Source organism: Lytechinus pictus, chromosome 3, assembly GCF_037042905.1.
Source record: "Lytechinus pictus isolate F3 Inbred chromosome 3, Lp3.0, whole genome shotgun sequence".
NCBI lineage: Eukaryota > Metazoa > Echinodermata > Echinoidea > Temnopleuroida > Toxopneustidae > Lytechinus > Lytechinus pictus.
The window spans coordinates 22,063,839-22,084,212 of NC_087247.1; the positions used below are offsets into that span (position 1 = coordinate 22,063,839).

Below are 20,374 nucleotides of genomic sequence, written 5' to 3' on the forward strand. Positions count from 1 at the left end.
TTGTCACTAAAAGCTTTTGCATGAATATAATATGCTTTTTCAGATTTCCCCAAAATCGGAATTGCTAGACAATAAACAAAAAAATCGCTCATGAAATTCTGCAATTAAACATGATCAAAGCTTAGGCGTGAATCGAACCACTTACAACATGATAAAGAGTTTATATGAACTATATATTAGAAGGTCTTACTAATCGTATACTGTGTCCCATTCGTTTCGGAGGAAGTCCCATGCTAATGAACGGCCTATGTAGTTCTGTGATACGTATCTGATGACGTAAGATGAATCTTGCTTTCGAAGATAATTTTGATCAAGAGAATAACCCAGGTATCTGATAGGAAGATAGATAGAATGATATTAGTTTTGATATGATGTAGCCCACTTATCAATCAAGAAGATTGTACAGGCATTGTAAATTGCTAAACTTCAATGAGATGACAAAAATCAATGACAGCACCACCATCATCATCATCCCCACCACCACAATCTGCATGACATCACCATCAACATCACCACCGCCGCCGCAACCAACATTATTAGCACCACCACCACCAGACATGATCATTACGTTCATTCATAACCATCTTAATCATCTCCTTTGTGAGCGCAAGCGTATCATTTTATTTTGTTTGGCGCATGTTTTCCTCCTCCTTTTCCTTCTCCTCCTCCTCATCATCACAACCAACACCACCACCACCACCACCACCACCATCATCACCATCATCATCATCACCACCATCACCACCATCACCACCATCACCATCATCACCACCACCATCATCACCATCATCATCATCATCATCATCATCATCATCACCACCATCACCATCATCATCATCATCACCACCACCACCACCATCATCATCACCATAATCACCATCATCATCACCATCACCATCGTCACCATCATCATCACCATCACCATCGTCACCATCATCATCACCACCACCATCACCACCATCCATCCTTCAGGCCCTTAGCATCCTTTTACCTGCTTAGAATCCATGGTGATTGTGAACAAGCCAAGGCATATAGCCATTTAGTTTGTTCAGCTGCATCCTGGGTTTCTCCGTATTTCTTCCAGCCGAAATCCCATTCTTCTTGGCCACCTTCTTGGATTCCATAGCAGTAGACAGTCGTCTTCAGGTTAGGTGTAATGCTATGTAGACAAAAAATAAATGAAAATTTAAAACACTATTCAAAGACGTTTGATCTTTTATTTTGATTCATCACAAGAGAAGATTGACGCCATCTATGCTGAAATGTGTTGAGCATGGGCAAGGGTGAAGCCTTCAGAAATTATTTATGAACGTCATATTCTGAAACAGATTAATCCTCTTCGAACTCGGTATCAATTTGAAATTCATGTGAATGACAAAAAATATCATACAAACAAAGAAGAAATAGAACATCTAGAACATGTAAATCGTGTCAATCAATTTGAGCGTGCGGAAATCACATTGACATTGTTGCTTTTTTTGCCATGGACTTTATGTTTTGAAGTTTCTGATGTGTCTGATACAACCTTCTCTAGCTGTTGCCTGCTTTGATGTAAGAAGTTATTGACTGGTACTGTCTTCTTAATTAGGTCTCCTTAGTAGTCAGTAGTCTTGAAATTAGTATTGGCACAAGTATTCAATTTGCTGGAAATGTATATAAAGATAGAGACAGTATCTGCGACCACAAATATTTATTTTGCTAGAAATATATCTATACCTGACGACAGAGACTATAATACGACCACGATGATAGAAAGAAACTTAGGGCAAATTTCATGAAAAAAAAAATGCAGTCATAATCTTTTTACTTACGGGTTGATTTCATAATCAAGTCGGTTTGCAGTATTATTAGCATCGTTTTCCATGTACATGTGATATAGATCTGAGGCGGTGTCTAGACAATCTTGGTTGCGATATCTACATGAAGTTCCAACGGCGTTGATTCGGTTATACCTATATGATTGAATCAAATCACAGAAATACCAAATGTCATGACCATACAGCGAGGTAAGAAGATCAACATTTCAAAAGAGACAGCTATAATTGTCATGGATGACGTGAATTCATATACATGGAGATCATGAGCATAAAGCAGATCTACATACAATATGAAATAATGAAAGGCGAGGCCGGTTTTCAATTTTGAAAATTGTTTTCATAATTACGTGCACACAATGGAATCAATAATGCCTAAAGCCTTTTCACTTTGACAACCTAACTTTTCATGTGCAAATTCAGGCGCCTCAGACAAACTCGGCCACGGATCGTTTGATTATTTTGACGGCAGACCGTCGACGTTTTATCTGAAAAAAAATTGTATATTTTCTTCGTTTGGTTTATCATGTTGTTGGAAACTTACTGTGTAAGATGTTGGTCATTGATTGGATCATCTTCCCATCCCAGTGAGTTATACAGGTTCTCAACTTGTTTGCGCATGTATCTCTAACAAAACAAAATACAAGAAAGTACAATCAACATTTTACTGAAATCATTCATTCTGTAATCTCTATGTTTGCTACATGAGAATGTGGTTAATCAAACTATGGTCGGTAGGATTTCAAATAGCTTCCTTCAGCTTATTCATACAAGCAGTGTATAGTGTAAACCATACAATAGACTAATATCAAAATTATCTTCATCATTTGCTAACGAACATATTGTATTACTATGGTGTTGCTGTAAAATGCTATCGAGATTATTGTCGTTTGCTGATTTTAAAAGAGACGAGATTGATATAGATAGACTAATGAAATTGAATTCAAAGGGGAATATAGCAAATCATTTCCTAATTCTTCTGCGTTACTACTTAATATCGTTACCTCTCAGTGATTATTATGATAGGTACTAAACACATACTATGGCCCTTTCCCTTTTCTAAAACATCATTTCATTTGTATTTGACATTTATATATTCCTAGGACCATAATAAGATACAAATGGATAGGCACTGCATATGGAGATTGAGCTTTTGATACAGTGCACTATCCTTAAGTTGGCAAAAAAGGTGCTTTTGATTTGGCATGTGTAAAAATCTGATGGCCGTTACTCAAAGAAATTTTAATTTATTGTGATCCTAAGCAGTACTACAGCAATTTAACAAAACTATAATTTTGTTACTTTTCTCCCAGCCCCACCCTCGGTAAGAGTGCACCAAACGTGTTTAAGACCATTCTGGGTGGGTGTTATGAATACATGGATGAACGAATTTAAAAAGGAATGATTTTGACTATAGATGCATTTTCATCCTACCTCCAAAGGTCCGTAACCGGAGTACCTGCTAAACATATCTGTAATGTAGGAAATTACACCAAGTGCTGCTTCCCAAGGGATATAATCCATTTCTTGATCCATATAGAGGGTTAGATTAAGAGCGATGGGGTAATCCACACGCCCCACCCTAGCTAAACTGAAGGCATCGTTGATCATTTGGGCGCGGTTCTCGTTCGGAAGCACCTGTAATAAACAAGAGAGAGGTAGAAAGAGAAACAGGGAGGGGTGGTCAGAGGTTGAAGCGATTGATAAATTCTTCATGAATAGATTTTAGTAAGTAATTTGATGGGGGGTTTTGGGGTGTGATCCTTACATTTATTTCGTATGCATTTATGGAACATCATCTGTTAAAAATTATCAAACAAACCTCGGCGAGCTTATGTTGCATTAACAAAAATATATACATTTTGGTTTTGCCGAGACATAAAGAGTATGGGGGTCGGATGATTGAAATAAGAATTCAAAATAATATTTTTGTTTATAAAAGATCATGAATGATTGATAGGCAAATTGGAAATCTGCAGTGCGTAGCGTCTGCAAAGATGACTTGGGGCAATATTTACCGACTTGAGACTTCGTTAATCACAACATCAAAATAAATGAGCAAATAGCTTTAGGATTGTCGAAACATTAGTTCATCCATTCTTAGAAAAGAAAGTGACACATCGAATGTAATTCTTGAAATGCCACCGATGCTTTTCATGATAAATTATTAACGTTTCTTAAAATGTCCCCCCCCCCCCACCCTTCCAAAAAAAAAGAGTTAAAAAATTCCTTTCCAAGGACGGTTATGGCAAGAGTCCATGAAAAACAATATTTTTATGTCTATTGGCTTACCGTGTGATCCTGTACCAACTGTTGACTTAGACGAGCCCAGTTTTCATTATCATAATTTACTCGATAAAAACCAAATTGTTGGATGTTAGCCAGATACCAGTCATCAGCAGCCATGCTTGAAGAGAGATTCACGAGGGCTAAATAAAGTAAGAAAATGATAAGATATTATATTCGCAATTTAATGATTGCATGAGAGGTGTCATTATAATTCTAAACACTTAACAAGTTTCTTTGAGATAACAAATGGCAAATAAACCTTAAAATCTATGTCAATATCCGACTGAATCTTTTAATATCTTTAATATTACTGTTCAATATAATAGGGTCTATCTGCGGGGTCTATATATTTTCCTATAGTATGCTATTTTTAACTGTTATTGACAATCATTTTTACGTGTTTCTAGCAGGTATTGGAACACAAACTCGTAAGAAAATATGATTCTTGTTAAACATTACAGTTATTTTATGTAAGTAAGTTTTATTTTTCATTGACACAATCAAATCAAAACAAGATTTTTTTACCCCAAGGTTCTTTCTCAATCCACATATAATCAGGAGTAGTGAAATCGGCTCCTGTTTTCTGCGTGTAGGTCAGGTAAACATACCACAAATATCTGTAACAAGAACAAACGAATTAATTAGAATGAGAGAACAATTTCAATTTGAATCTGACTTAATATACTAAATGGAATCCTAAGAAGAAGAATTCTACTAGAATCGTTTCATCAACGGTCGTCTTTTTTTTTCTTCTTTTTTTCTTCTTTTTTTCTGGTTTGTTTCTGTAGCGTACACCTACAACTTTGTTTATTACAATAATTATTTACAGGTGCACACTTAATAAGCCCTACTTTTAAGTGCATTCTTACATTTTCTCTGCGTAATCTTTTTAATGAATCCAATTGATTTTTCTCCACTCGCCATACATAATTTTTTTTCAATTATCAAATGGTATGCATTGGAAATTAAGGTATACTTTTGCTGACATTCGCTCAAAATTGCGTAAAGCATTAGCTTCTTTCAGGGGTGGCGCCAGGGTAATGTGATATTGGAGGTGGAAGACGAAATAAGCGTAACGTGATACGTCTTCATTGAATAATAGGTCGTTATGTCACTAAGGCACAGACTCCTGTTTCTGAAATGTATACTATTCTTTCTTCTTTTATAATTTTCCCTCTCCTTTCCTTACTCTTTTTTTTTGTTCACCATACTTCAAAAGTCAAAGGGGGTGGCCGCCCACACCCCTGCCCCAAACCCCCGCCCCGTGACGCCGCCCTGCCGTCTTCATAACTAACTAATCTTTATGATTTTTGTGTCAACTGCATACCCGAGGTCGCCATATTTGTCATCGACTCCGGCTTCTGGATTGACGAGGAAATGTTCTTGTGAAGCATTGAGTTGGGTAGCGCCGTGGCGGCGGAGGTCGACGACGGGGTAACCCATCTGTTTTGTCCAGGTATCCATGATGGCCTTGACGTCGTTGTTACCTTTACCTACATCTGCCTTCAAATAAAAATGAGAGGAAATAGTACAGTATGAAGTGCAATCCATATGACTTTATCATAACTTTGTGTCAGTAACATATTTTTAGCTCATTTTTGTTTTCATTTCGAAGAACAATGAAATAAAAAATAACAATTTAATGAAATGTGATATAAAAAGAAAAAAAAGTGAAAGGCTTCTGAAACAGAGTTTCCCTTGGGAGTTGGGAGCGTTTCATGGGAGGACTTGTAGGACGTTTTATCCGACAGTTACCATAGTAACAGTGCTTCTCAGCCAATTACTATCTAGGAAGATTGTCAGATCTGACATCTTGTCGGATGAAAATGTCTATGGAAGGCTCCCCTGATCATGCTAACGATTTTACCATGCATGCTTGAGACATCAATATGAATATAATATAGATATGAGTCTATACATAATAGTAAGTCGAATAAAAAGAGGAATCCATAGACACACAGACAGACAGATAGATAGATAGATCTGTAGATAGATAGATAGGTAGATAGACAGACAGACAGACAGACATATAGACAGATAGATAGATATATGGATGGATGGATGGATGGGTGGGTGGGTGGATGGATGGATGGATGGATGGACGGACGGACGGACGGACGGACGGACGGACAGACAGACAGACAGACAGACAGGTAGGTAGGTAGGTAGGTAGGTAGGTAGGTAGGTAGGTAGGTGGGTAGGTGGGTAGGTGGGTAGGTGGGTAGGTGGGTAGGTGGGGTAGGTGGGTAGGTGGGTAGGTGGGTAGGTGGGTGGGTGGGTGGGTAGGTGGGTAGGTGGGTAGGTGGGTAGGTGGGTAGGTGGGTAGGTGGGTAGGTGGGTAGGTGGGTAGGTGGGTAGGTAGGTAGGTAGGTAGGTAGGTAGGTAGGTAGGTAGGTAGATAGGTAGATAGATAGATAGATAGATAGATAGATAGATAGATAGATAGATAGATAGATAGATAGATAGATAGATAGATAGATAGATAGATAGATAGATAGATAGATAGATAGATAGATAGATAGATAGGTAGATAGATAGATAGATAGATAGATAGATAGATAGATAGATAGATAGATAGATAGATAGATAGATAGATAGATAGATAGATAGATAGATAGATAGATAGATAGATAGATAGATAGATAGATAGATAGATAGATACGTAGACTTACCTCTTTGAGAGCAAACCATAGATCATCAGAATCAGCATTACTCTCTTTATGACTATTGAGGTAGTAGCTTAGACCATCAACAAAGACTTCCTCACCCAAGAAATTATTCAACATACGGATAATTGAAGCTCCCTGGAAAAAAATAATATAAATGATTAATTATTTTAAAATCAATATCAGCAAAATCTTAAGTGTCATGGTCTAGTGGATGAGGCTTGATGCAAGATTCGAGATTCACGAAACAAATTACCATCTTAAATATTAATTTACAAGTTTGTTATTGATAAGTTTCCTCCTGAGTAAAAAAACACTTGACGCGAAAGAAATACCTATGCATAAATATTCAATAACTGTATATATGTAATTTTATTCAGTTATAGTTTATATTTTATAGTTAATAACCTAAAATGATTATGTAGTACTTACCTTGCTGTATGAAATAGAATCAAAGATTTCATTGATTTCATCTGGTGAGTTAACAGGTACTCTGACCGGATGTGACGTACCAAGAGAGTCTGGTTCGAATACCGACTGCAGATCCACAACGACGAATTGTTCTCTCTATTATTAGGCGAAGAAAACAACAATATCATGATAAGAGAGAATTTCTTTATTTGTATTGATCAGAAAAGATACTGTGTTCATTTTTTCCTCCGTTTATCCATATTTGATAATTATGAAATAAATCACCAATAGTGTATATTTAATATCAATGTCCATTAGCATTTCAAACAGTAGATTATAGTGTACATATATTAATTTTCATTATTCTTAAAATAATATTCAAATAACAAGTAAATACTTTGCTTCCAAAACAATTTAAATCACTTTAGGACCTCTCTTACTGAGTTAAGTGGTTTTAACCAACTAACATTTCTGGAAAAAGGGGGGCACAACAGGTCATATAGTACAAAATAACTTTAAAAAGGTCGCGAGCGAGAGAAAATTTTGACTTTTTAACATGAAATCTAATTTTGTGGAAGATTTTTACATAGTATTAAGAAACTGATATAATATTCCACCCTTTCCCTGTCACTTTCTTTCTTTTTATCCCCCGCCTTTTCGTCTTGGTAGTGAAACTTTTGTGGGGTCCAAAGCCCAAAGCCCCCACCCCCCCATTTTCTACCACCAGGGGTGAAATGTTCACTCACCATCCCCCAGTCTGGTTCCACGTAATCAACACCAAGGTATTCAACGTAGCTTGCAAATCCTTCATTGAGCCAGAGATCATCCCACCATATAGGGGTGACGAGATTACCAAACCACTGGAGAAAAAGAAGAAAAAGAAAATGAGATCTTTAATTTAAAATCATACAGTCGTTAAGTAGACGTTTTTTATGTCAAAGTAGAAAAAAGGTAATTGAATACCATTTTGGAAATTGAAAAAGGAAGAATGGAAAATAAGGGGGCAAAGAGACTGTGAAATATATCAATATCGTATTCATTCATCTGCTTATAAAGCAGATGCTCATGAAAAAAATTGTTCTCGAAATATTTTCTTCTTCGGTTGATTTCCCTGTTTTCTTGTTCATGTTATTGTTGTTATTGCTGCCGATATTGTAGTCGGTGCTTGCAAATACGATAACTTCTCTTTCACACAGGTCTTGACGATGCCAAATTAACTTTATTATTGGTGTCAATAAAAAGCATAATATGATAACACAATATGTCGGAGCCTGGTCACATTATTGTACCATGTAATGATTAAAATACCATTAAAAATATGTATTTTATTTTGCTGGCTTTATTCCCCTACCCTAGGATACTGTCTAATCATTCAGGTAAAACGTTTCACAAATGAACCAAATTATAGGGGAAAAGTAAGAATTGTTGATTGCCAAGGAATTTCAACCAAATAAAATAAATGCATGAACTTGCGATCGACGAACTGGGGAGGTTTCGAACCTCGTATCGTATTGATACAGGCAGTCTCAACGACGAAGCCAACTCCAGACCCACAAGAGCTATGACATTATTACCAACGACAAACCATCGGCCGGTTTAGAGTCGGCTCTGTTCGCGTGACTTGGCATCATCGGCATTTGGCAACACTTGTTGGTAGCATTTGTGGTCGCGTGGTGTCGCAATATGAGACAACCTATTAACCATTTACTTGAAACGTATTTCAGAAACTACTGAATTTTACCTGGTGAGCGAGTTCGTGGGACACCACGACGGCAACACGTTGCTTGTTGCTTGCTGAGTTGACCTTGTCATCGTAGAGAAGAGCGGTTTCACGGTAGATGATAAGACCCCAATTCTCCATAGCTCCAGCTGAAAAATCGGGCACGGCAATCATATCTATATATAGAGAGAAAAATAATAAGACAGACAAACTTATCAGTACTTCTTATTTTAAAATTTGTTATCGATTTTATTTGTCATTTTATTATTCTACCCCTTTCTCTTCTTCTTGACTTCGATAAAATCATATGTCGTCCTGTCGATATAAAGTATATATCGCCAAGTCGACTATTAAGAATATAAATCATGTTAACAATAATTGAATATGTTGTCATGCAACATAGATTATCTTACCAATCTGAACAAGAAATTATGTTGCCATGACGAACGTAAATTTTTATGGGGAGTCAACTTGGAAACATCTCCCCATCTCAATATACAAAGTTAATAAGTCGACATAATAAGACTATTGAGCCGACTTGGAAAGATAACGTCTCTCACCATAACGACATAAACTTTCACGAGTCGACATGGCGAGATTTACTATCTCACTAAGTCGACATATAGTATTTTACAAGTCAACTTGTCAATATATCTTATGTCCCCATGTTGCTAAAATAAGTCGGTAAGGCAAGTTATAATATCTCGCAATCTCGTAAATAAGATGGCACTTTTAAAGTTTCCCAAGAAAACAGAATCAGAGACATCACGGAAGGAAAACACAATGTTGAGCTATTGGTCACTAGACAAGTTATTGCGGGTGTGATATTGGGTAAATGGTGGCATACCTTGCTTTGAAAGAGGGAAAGGTGTATCAAAATATTTCTCAAAGTATGTGGTGATATTAGCTCCAATATCCAAAGCGTATCTTGTCGATTCAACCGCCTCTGGTCGTGACCATACTCGGAACTACAGCAAAAGAAAGATAAAATACAATAAATAAGCAATAGAAGTACTGAACCCTCTTCAATGATATTCTACCTCAAATTAATGAAAATAATCGGACAAAAACCTATTTGTACACCAATAGAGTCACATTTTAATATGATTTTCGTCACTGATTTATTTTCTACTCGGTCAAAGTAATTTTATCTGTACACTGTTTGAAGGAGGAAGTAGTCCACCAATTTTAATTAAGAGGAAACAAAATTATGTTGAATTTGTCATACCACAACGTTATGTTATTATAAAATCTTCTTTGGATGTCCAAGAAAACATCTTTCAAAGGTGGTTTTAAAATGTTAACAACAATACCATACTGCACTATCAACAACTTTATGTGATTAAATAGACACAATAACTCTTGTTCTGTATATGTCGGAAATAAAAGAATATATAGACATATGTGTATACTTTACAGGATGGCCTTTTCTTATCTGAAACATTAAAATTATTTTATTATCTATGTAAATAATATTACTATTTTTTCCTTTTATATCATTAAATTATTTTCTTCTATATGTATGAAAATACAAAGTTCCAAGGAAGAAAGTAATAACTGCATATATCATGTATACTTTGTTACTGCTTACTTATATGGGCATGATATGATGGACTCAACCTTGTATTTGAATTTTCATTTATATAGATAAAGAATAGAAATTTATCATGGTTTTTAAATAATATAAACTCCAGTGGTCGGTAATTCTTTGAAAGTAATGAAACAGACGAAGGGCTACTAATAATGTACCATTATTGTATTAATACTGTGCTATTACTTCTTTTTAAGGATATGAAAACAGTTGAAAATAATGCTACCGATATGAAAATGATTGTAACTCACAAGGACGCCATTTTCAGTGTACATTTCCGTCTTGTCAAAGTAGCCGACGACGAAAGCAAGAAGATAAGTGGACATTTTGGGAGTGGCCCTGTAGGTGGTGATCATCCAGCCAGTATTGCTACCTTCCCTCTCGCCTTCATCGATGCCGTTGGAGAGGGCGACCATGTCTTTACGATGTTCGATCTCGGAGTAGAAGATAGCTCTAAGATCGGGTTCATCGAAGCATGGAAGGGCACGGCGGGCATCGGTAGGCTGCATCTGGCTCGTGGCGAGCCATCTGGAAGGGGTGTCAAAGGAAGTTAAAGAGAAGGCGTGAAAGTTGGAAAGAAGGGGTAAGTAAAGCATTATAACGACACAGACTGTAGATGGTTTGAACACACAGAAGGGGGGGGGGGTAATGCATCTGTTTGCTTATGGTTCTTCTCGACATTCTTAAATTTTATAAAAAATAAATAGAAATATATATGTTTTTGTACACATTTATTTGTTATCATTATGTTTAAGAATCAGTCAAACTTTTATATAAAATACAAATATTTTTTGATAAGAGGTAGATCCAAGGGTACACTTGTCATAGACAGATCACCTCCCCCCCACCCACCCCTTCGTGTCTTCAACTATTTCAATGACACACCAGTAGCATAAGTGCAACTATTACCTAGCGAGTTTTGAGCCCCTCCCCCCCCCCCCCCCCCCCCCCATCATCTGAAAGTCCTGCAAGTCCGCTTTTACACGACCAATATAGGCATAGGTTTATAGCTGGATTGGTCATCAATTGAACTTTACCCCGAATTCGAGTATCTGGACGATGTTATCAAATTCTCTTATCTGTTTACTTACGCCCAGAGTATTACTCGAAGTGAGACGAAGTTAGCAAATTATATTTGATCAATGATATAAATGACGTGAGACAATGCGTCCAGTGATCAGGTATCAATACACATTTGGAAGATTCTCGTCTTCAAGTTGCTACCTGTGTGACCGTAAATTACAACTCGGTTTAAAAATTAACAAATTTACTGTTTAACAATGCTTTAATTTATCTTTGTTTGCACACATGACTAAACAGCACCCCGTTAAGAAGTTAATAGTCAAATTCTACTTCTATACCAAGACTAGTTTATCGTCTGAAGCTCTGGATTATGAGCAGGCTTCAGTATGCAGTCTACTTAAGTGTTAAATGATGTTTTACACTCTAGTTACAATATGAAAGTGTTATTAAAACCGATTACTAATATTCATTTCACTTTAATTACTTCTCGGTTTGTTTTACTCTTCAGTCCATTACACACATTAATTTTGTCTCAAATGCTTAAAATAGATTCAATCAAACATACGGAGCGGTAAGGCCCAGTGGATTAGTCTGCGGACTTTGAAACAGAGGGTCGTGGGTTCGAGTCTCAGCCATGACTTAATTTCCTTCAGCAAGAAATTGATAAACATTATGCTGCACTCAATCCATGGAGGTAAATGGATACCTGACAGGAATTTATTCCTTAAGATGCAGTGCGCGTAACAACTGCTCTAATAAAGCCGAGGTATGCTGCAGAGTGCTGAATGTTAAGTGTTAAGCACTGTACAAGCAATTATTATCATTGTTATTGTCATTAATTAAGTGCAGATATAGGGAAAATAAAATAAATTAAATAATATGATAATAATTAACTGATATATCGCTTAATCGATGAAAACCACTCTTCTCCATGTGCTATACATACAGCTCTCCGATATTACTATGATATGTTACATCAAAAATATGTTTTGAGATTCCTCTTACATTAATAATTCATTACAAGACGGTAGATGATGGCAAACTATCACCACATCTTGGGACCACAAAAATCAAAGCTAGCTTCCTACTTTTCAAAGCAAATCTTACAATATGTAAGATTGCCAACAACACTCATTAACGAAGTTTTCTATAAAGATAAGCATCCAAATTTATTGATATTACTTTAAAAAGTAACAATACAATGAAAATGATCATGATAATAAGAATAATAATAAAAATAATCATAATGATAATCAAAATAAAAGTAATAAAGATAATAAGGATAATGAAAATAATATATAATAATATAATGACAAAAATTATCATAATGATAATGATAAAAGTATACTATATACGATTGCTAACAAAAATATTGATATTCAAAAATTAAAACATACTGAATCAATGTAGCATAAAGTGAAAATGATAAAAAGTAAAATAATTCGCTTCTTTTAGAATGCATGGATCGGTTGAGGATCATTCTGAGGAAAATGTATTAATTCAAGAGGCAGAGAATCCCCGCAACCCCCAACATGCAATCATCCCGGAGATCCTTGCCGATACGACCCCCTCCCTTTTCATGGCAAGTACCTCAGCCACATCCATGCGTCATGATGCGATATCGTGATCGATCACCTCTCACCTGGTTTCGTTTCCTTCCGCGTAGCTGCTACGGTAGAAACCAGCCAGACCGTCCCACAGTTCTCCTAGGTACTCGATCTCCAGTACATACCCCGTTCCCTCCTTCAACATCGTAGCGGGGTGGAAGTGGACAAACTGGTACTCTGGTGTGTAGTCAACGTGTGTGACGTCGACCACGTCTCCGTTCTTCGACTCGAGGCTGTACGATCGGATGGTGATGTTGTTGATGTGGAGGGTGATGACGTCAGTATCCATTTTACATTCCATCACGATCTTTACCCTACCGTCGAAAGTGAACCTCCGGTCGTCCGTATTTGGCCGAAGGTCCTGGAGTTAAATAAGACGGAAAATCTATTAGGGAAATCTTTGTTAAAGCTTGCTACCGCGACAAGCAAGCGAAGGAGTCATCTTTCTCTATTAATTTGTACCAAAATTTTAAATTCAATGTGCTTCAAAGTTAAAACATAGAACTTATTTGCATATCAACTTCTTTAGTGTCAAGAGCACAACGGTACTTATTGAACTTAGTGTCATAAGGACTGTACTACAACGCCAACTCCATTCCAAACAGAACAAAATAGAAAAGATGAAACTATTTCACGCTATCCCCTATCTTACAATCGCATAACTAAGTGGTAATTTTTTGATAATCACCTCGTCATACAGGTAGGGTTTGAGGTAAAGTTGATAGTTTTCTGGTATGAGGTCACGGGGAAGACGACCGTCCCATATTCCATCGGTTGGAGTAGGTGACATCATATGCGTCGTGGCGCGCGGTTCCGTCGCATGTGGCTCCGTCACTGGTGGTTCCGTCACCCTAGGTTCCGTGGGTTGTACCTGAGGTTCCGTGACCTTCCCGGGCTCCTCGGTGGGAGGTAGCTCACAGGAACGGTCGGGTAGGTAGTAAGCCATACATCCAACACCGGCAATGATACCAGCACCGACTATGGCAAGAAAGAGGAGTTGGCCTGTCGTGCAGTAGTAACCACTCGACTTCTTGGGGCCTCCTTCTTCGTCAATTTCAAACTTTCCATCCACCGCCATGCTGTTTTCAGTGGGTTGCGTCGCTGAACCAGCTATATCCGAAGAAAGAGATAGGGAGATCATAAAATGTACATTATTAATATCTATTAATTAACAGTTAATAATCGTAAATGCATTGTGTAAGATCATGCACCATCTTCACTCCAAGCCCTTCATCCTAGACATGTTTCTAATAGCCTATTTCTCAGAAAAATGAAGTGGATTTTGTGTTTTCTTGAAACTATTTTTCTCATTTGTTGCATTCGCTAGCATTTTGTCATGTTAAGAATAAAAGAACACACTCAAGAAAGTTTATCAATTAACATACACAAATATTTCCAACTCATTATACGAAGAAAGATGAAAGCTCAAAAAGCAATTAACCAAAATGTGTCTTCGAATATCATACTATTTATTATTTCTTTCAATTTCTAACTGGAACTTATCAGTCACGGCTATTTGTGAATCACTTGAAGTAACAAGTCTTCAAGTGAGTACCTAATACATTCTATTGCGAACCACCAACTGGGTAGCTTGACAAAGTTCATTTTCTCACATTATTATAATCTCATTCTCTAGTGCAGCAGACGATATCATTTATAACATTTTCACCGAATCAGAGGCCCTTCCATGAAGAATTTAGTAAGAATGCCATTTTGTGGAGCTATACATAATTATGTTTGTTTTATATCTTGTGACAATCATTCAATTGAAAATATTAATGTAGATGTTTCAATACTAATCGAAAATGTTCTCCTTTATTCATTCTGTAAATTATTGTTTCTTTCAATATTGTTGCATAATTTGTGTTGGTAATAAGTGATTGGTTTGAAAATTTGTTATTTGTGATTTGTATTTTATGAATTTGAAACAAAAAAAATATTTTTTTTTTTAATATTAGGTGACTGATATTGATTTATCTATATCATAGGATTAACATTAATTTGTATTGGGGGATTGAGATAAGTACTCGTATCCTTTGATACAGACTAACTATCGCATTTTTTTGGACTTCTCAGTGACCTGTGCTTCAACACAAGTTCAAACACAGGGTCAATCGCCAAGGGAAAATAAGCAAAACCGATCCTTTTTGCTGTTTTCTAGTTGTCTTCTGAGAAAACAACTTGAAAAGTCATATTTGACCAAGAAAAAGTATACCTTTGTAAACTTTCTTTATCATAAATTATTCTGCAATATCAAGTCACTTGACCCAAATAGTGAACCTACTGAAGCTTGCATTGCAACACATCTATACTGATACACACAAGAGAGCTCACTTTATAGTAAGATATGTTGGTCCCAGTTTTCAATTATTTATTTGTAACATTGAAGAATGTTGCCACCTAAAGGATAAAGATCAGAATATGACACGGTGTCACCGCTCCCACATGTTTGACATTCATCTCAGATACCCCATCCCCTCCTTTCTTTGCTTAATTGAATCCATGATATGTATTGTACAAAAACAAAGTAGAATATATGATCTAAATCAATTGAGCGTGAATTATGATAACGTTATACATTAATTTATGGTTTGACTGAATTAATGTAACATGTCATACATTCATCTACAGGTGACAAGTTGTCCAAACTACAAAGAAAATACTTTTTTGAGTGGGATATATGTATATATGTTTTATACATCGCCCCAAGTTGCCCTTCAGGCACTAAGTGTCTTCTTTCGCTCTCCATAGACCTGAAAGAATTTAGGGCAGCCATCGATTCCTCCTCCATCTGTTGTCATAATATTCTTCACAAATGATCGTATTTTGCCAGATTCTTACTTCAAAAAGTCAATATTTACCAGGGTGGTTCATCTTTTCGAAGCATTTGAATTCGTTTCAAAGATCTTCATGAGGAACAAAGTCCGAAGACATGGAAAATATGGGACAGAATATGGTGGTGGTCGTGACTATTATTCAAATTTGATACATTATAACAAAAGTTGTTTGCAGACATTTCATTCGTAGCATGTCTTGCTTGATTTTATTTAAATTTTGGCGTTCATTATGCCCAAAAGGAATTCATAGTACAGGCGCCTGATATGACCTATATGTACATTATTAAGTTTTGCTCGTTATGAGCCATACATGTTGATGCTATATGGAAACATATCCAGTCACATAAAAAAATCGAATCCAGCCGAAATCAGCACGACATTCTCATCAAAATAAAGACAGATTTCATGAAGACGATGCTCATATTCATTGTAATCTTTATCATGTTTATCCTAATTATGATCCTATTATCAATAAATCATGACAAAGATCATTGCAAAGTTGATTGTCCATCAATGGACTTGAAATTTCACGCACATGCATTCTAGTTAGATACTGATTGACTTCTTCAATGTGTTATTCGTTTACCAAGTAAATGATGTTTTAGTTTCAGAAGTTGTGTACGTTATGTAAATATGTAGACTAAATGTAATTTGGGAGGTACTCAAATGGGTTTATAACATACAAGTGATAATTTCATCGATACATTAACTTCCCTTTTGCGACAATTTTACATATATTGTTTGATAACAACAGTTTCTTTGTGCGTATCATCCTCTTTCTGGAACTACAAGAGTGCATGTGTTTACAATTTCTATTTATTCAATCATAGGCCTATTGTATTGTGTGGCAATAAGCCTGAAACACTTACGGTAGAAGCCTAATTTCACAATTGTTCTCTTTCATTGATAAGAGAAAAATGTTCCCTATCAATTCTATACATGTATTTGGACGAATATTGATAATTAACCAACGATCTTCAAATGTTTTAATTTGTATGGCTTTGAATGCTGAGGAAGACAAGAAAATAATGATATAATATCGTCATTTCCGACCCAATGATCAACTCGATTGGTGTGGCTCAAGCAGTAAGCCAATCATGCAGGCTCTAGTATCGCCTAGAACGATTTTCAAAGATTTTTAAAAATTAGAATTGAGGCAAGACTGAAAAAAATACAAGTCCAATGTTTATGACCCGATTCAAAGCCTCCAAAACATATGGTCATTCCCACTGCCCTCTCGCGTCGGGTGCATAAGTACTGACGAAAAAAGGGAAGCGGATGACATAAAAAGGACAGCACTGCAGTATGACTATAGCAATATCCTCGAGGGTTGCTTTACAAACAACTCTGAACATGAAGACATATACCGGATAAGGAGTAACATTACTGTCGGTTCGCCCCAGGGAATATAATATACCAACTTGTTTCAAGCGCTTGACAAATCGCATTCGGAAGGAGATAGACTGTAGATGTATATTTCTGTACTTTGAAATCGAGTCATCTATTTGTTTTCCCAGTAGCCATTTATGACGTCTGCGGGCCTGGGGATGTGAGTGGAAACTCGCATTTATATGGCCATCAGAAGATAGGATCGTTTCGGCTGTGCAAGCCTTTATCATGTTTATGAACATCGTGTGATAAGAAGATTTTATAATGACGCCAATTCGGACATTTTTAAACTTTATATCACGTGGCAAGATGTGCTATACATCCCCCTTCTCACTCCTCTCTTCCTCTCTCCCTTTATCTCCTGTGATATCTTTATGTGCTATACATCCCCCTTCTCACCCCTCTCTTCCTCTCTCCCTTTATCTCCCGTGATATCTTTATCTAGACACAGCATGGAAAACGACAACGATCCTTACCATTACAAAAAAAGGGTTCAAATATGGCAGTACACACTCAGCCATCACATAAACCATGACCATATAAAGACCACTTTCTGATACGTAAAAAAAATATATATATATAGGGCTACGTTGATAATAGTATTTTGATAGACTCTTCTTCCCCATGTGAATAGACAATCACCACTGTCAGATATTTTTTTCCATGCATTTCGCAAAAATTCATGTCACTATGCGAAACAAATCTGAAAGATAATGAATTTCTGTCAATGGCTTTAACTGTTACAATCGTAATGTTAATTGGTGAGCTTGAATGATAAGTTCTTTACAAGTGTCATTAATTCAACATCATACTGTTGTGTTGTGATATACTAGGGTACGGCGCCGGGATATTTTTCATAATAAGGTGTGCAAGACACCTAGAGGTGACGTCACATTTTCCAATAAAAGTATAACGAGTGTAATTATAGAGTTAGCTTCTTTAAAGTCTTCTTCAATCTTTCTTCCTTTTTTTCTATTTTTTCCTCTACTTAAGAATTCATATGCAGCCCCCCCCCCGCACACACACATATATACACACACCCGCTCACCATGCGGTGCCGCCCTTGTATTGAAAATTTACAACAAATAAAAAACACACTGTAAAATACAATACAAGAAATGGAGAAGGAAACAAAAACAAAAATTGCCCCGTGGCATCCCATATGCGCGTCAAGTCTCTGAGATCCTTATGGGACAAGACAGGTCAGACGACCCCTCAGAGGAACATCGGGTACCAACATAGGTTCACGTTCAGTAACATGGTTCGTCAACCCCATACGATCAGCAAAAAAGCTACATTACTGATGATATTCACATGAGAACAACTGTATAGTGCTAATCATGAAATTACCCATTGCATTTACCTCCTTTTAATACAACACGTGATAATACAGTAGTTATGATATTAGTTGAACTGAGCTATCTCAAATGGATTACTGTTAAAGGATCTAGAGCCTATAGGGAGGTAGGTTCCCGGGGCCGGGGGTAGATTTCAAACAAACGAAGGGTAATCCAGACAGAAGAAAGGGTAACAAAACAAAAAAACGCGGAGGTTAGTATCATTTTTTGCTGCTCTTTCTGGATCTTCACTTTCACAAATCAGCAATGATAACACTCAGACAAAGAATAATTATATCATAAAATAGTAATTATTGATTAAAAAAAAGTTAAATTCAAGACTTACGAAACAATAAACGCTGCTTCTTCCAGCGGAGTCACTGACCAAACTGTGGTGGTTCTGTGATAAAAGGTATCTGATTTGGTTTATTGTGTGTAATGAAATGTGGTAGCCAGTCGCTGCCGTGTTTATTCTGCGATACAGATCTCTTTAGACCTCGTTTACACCTGATTCAGGGCTGGGACCAGTAGCATTATATACCAATGTCGATGGATTAGACAGAATATATTTTATATGAACAGAGCTTTTTGAAAATTAGTTTGGAGAACACTAATATGCTTTTCACACTGTACTTTTTTTCCTTAACCCCGGGAAATTGGTGGGGCTAAGGGGGGGGGGGGGGGCCTTAGCCCCACCAATTTCCCGGGGTTAAGCTGAGCCCACTTCGTTTTCACACTACGTTTTAGCAAAGTGGGCTAGCACGGTAAATAGTACGGTACTATATGGCCCTGCAAAAAAGCAGGGCTAGTCGGCTTATTGTGGTGCTAGCACCACAATTGCGGTGCTAGAAGATGCAGTGTGAAACGAAACTGGGCTAAGGAAAAGTGGGGCTAAGCAATAGCCAATCACAGAAGTCGAAATTGCATGTTAATCACGCTGTATGGTCAAATCATCAATATTCATGAGCTGTGGGATAGTCTGGGTTAAGGCTTTAACCCCGGCTAAGCAGATAGTATGGGGTTAAGAAAGACAGTTACCCTTTTTACACAGGATTTTCTTAACCCCGGACTATCGCTAACCCCGTACTATCCTTAACCCCGTACTATTTTTTTTCCTTTTCACACATGCCAAATTGTTATCGCTAACCCCGGATAAGGAATGCTTGCTTTTCACACACGAAACTCGCTAACCCCGGACTAGTGGTTTTTGTCGATCATTCGTAGTACAAGTACTTCACTCGTACCTTTTTCCACATGCTAAAATTTCCTTAACCCCGTACTATATAGTACGGGGTTAAGCTTAGCCCACTTTCGTTTTACACTAGCGATCTTAACCCCGTACTATCGCTCTTAGCACCGCAATTGCTGGGATAACCCTGCTTTTTTGCAGGGCCAAATAATCCCGTACTAAAGGTGGGGTTAGCCCACTTTGCAAAAATGCTGTGTAAAAAGAAAGTGGGCTAAGCTTAACCCCGTACTATAGGTGGGGCTAAATTGCCATTTAGCCCCACCTATAGTACGGGGTTAAGGAAATTTTAGCCTGTGTAAAAAGGGTAAGTGTGAATCCAAAAAAAGATAGTATGGGGTTAAGGATAGTCCGGGGTTAAGGATAGTATGGGGTTAAGGAAATGCAATGTGAAAAGCATATCGTATGAAATGTAAAAGTGTCGCACACTGCACTTCACTTCAC

The 20,374-nt window shown here is 37.0% G+C and overlaps 1 protein-coding gene across 2 annotated transcripts in view; it reads right to left on the reverse strand.

The window, feature by feature from the left end:
• LOC129257617 (aminopeptidase N-like) overlaps window positions 1–19,313 on the reverse strand; it is a 32,829-nt gene extending 13,516 nt beyond the window's left edge. The window contains exons 1-17 of one of the 2 annotated variants that reach the window (XM_054895992.2): window positions 19,031–19,116; window positions 13,810–14,231; window positions 13,157–13,482; window positions 10,743–11,019; window positions 9,748–9,868; window positions 8,922–9,076; window positions 7,927–8,040; window positions 7,202–7,336; window positions 6,776–6,907; window positions 5,431–5,606; window positions 4,629–4,720; window positions 4,107–4,243; window positions 3,249–3,452; window positions 2,359–2,441; window positions 1,812–1,952; window positions 992–1,159; window positions 191–331 (exon numbers count right to left, since the gene is read on the reverse strand). In XM_054895992.2, the coding sequence (XP_054751967.2) occupies window positions 191–331; window positions 992–1,159; window positions 1,812–1,952; window positions 2,359–2,441; window positions 3,249–3,452; window positions 4,107–4,243; window positions 4,629–4,720; window positions 5,431–5,606; window positions 6,776–6,907; window positions 7,202–7,336; window positions 7,927–8,040; window positions 8,922–9,076; window positions 9,748–9,868; window positions 10,743–11,019; window positions 13,157–13,482; window positions 13,810–14,199 (2,792 nt within the window). In that variant the 5' untranslated portion in view covers window positions 14,200–14,231; window positions 19,031–19,116. Of the gene's footprint in view, window positions 1–190; window positions 332–991; window positions 1,160–1,811; window positions 1,953–2,358; window positions 2,442–3,248; window positions 3,453–4,106; window positions 4,244–4,628; window positions 4,721–5,430; window positions 5,607–6,775; window positions 6,908–7,201; window positions 7,337–7,926; window positions 8,041–8,921; window positions 9,077–9,747; window positions 9,869–10,742; window positions 11,020–13,156; window positions 13,483–13,809; window positions 14,232–19,030 lie in introns of both variants that reach the window. The other variant, XM_054895991.2, reaches the window with a different exon arrangement.
• Between the last annotated feature and the right edge of the window lie 1,061 nt (window positions 19,314–20,374).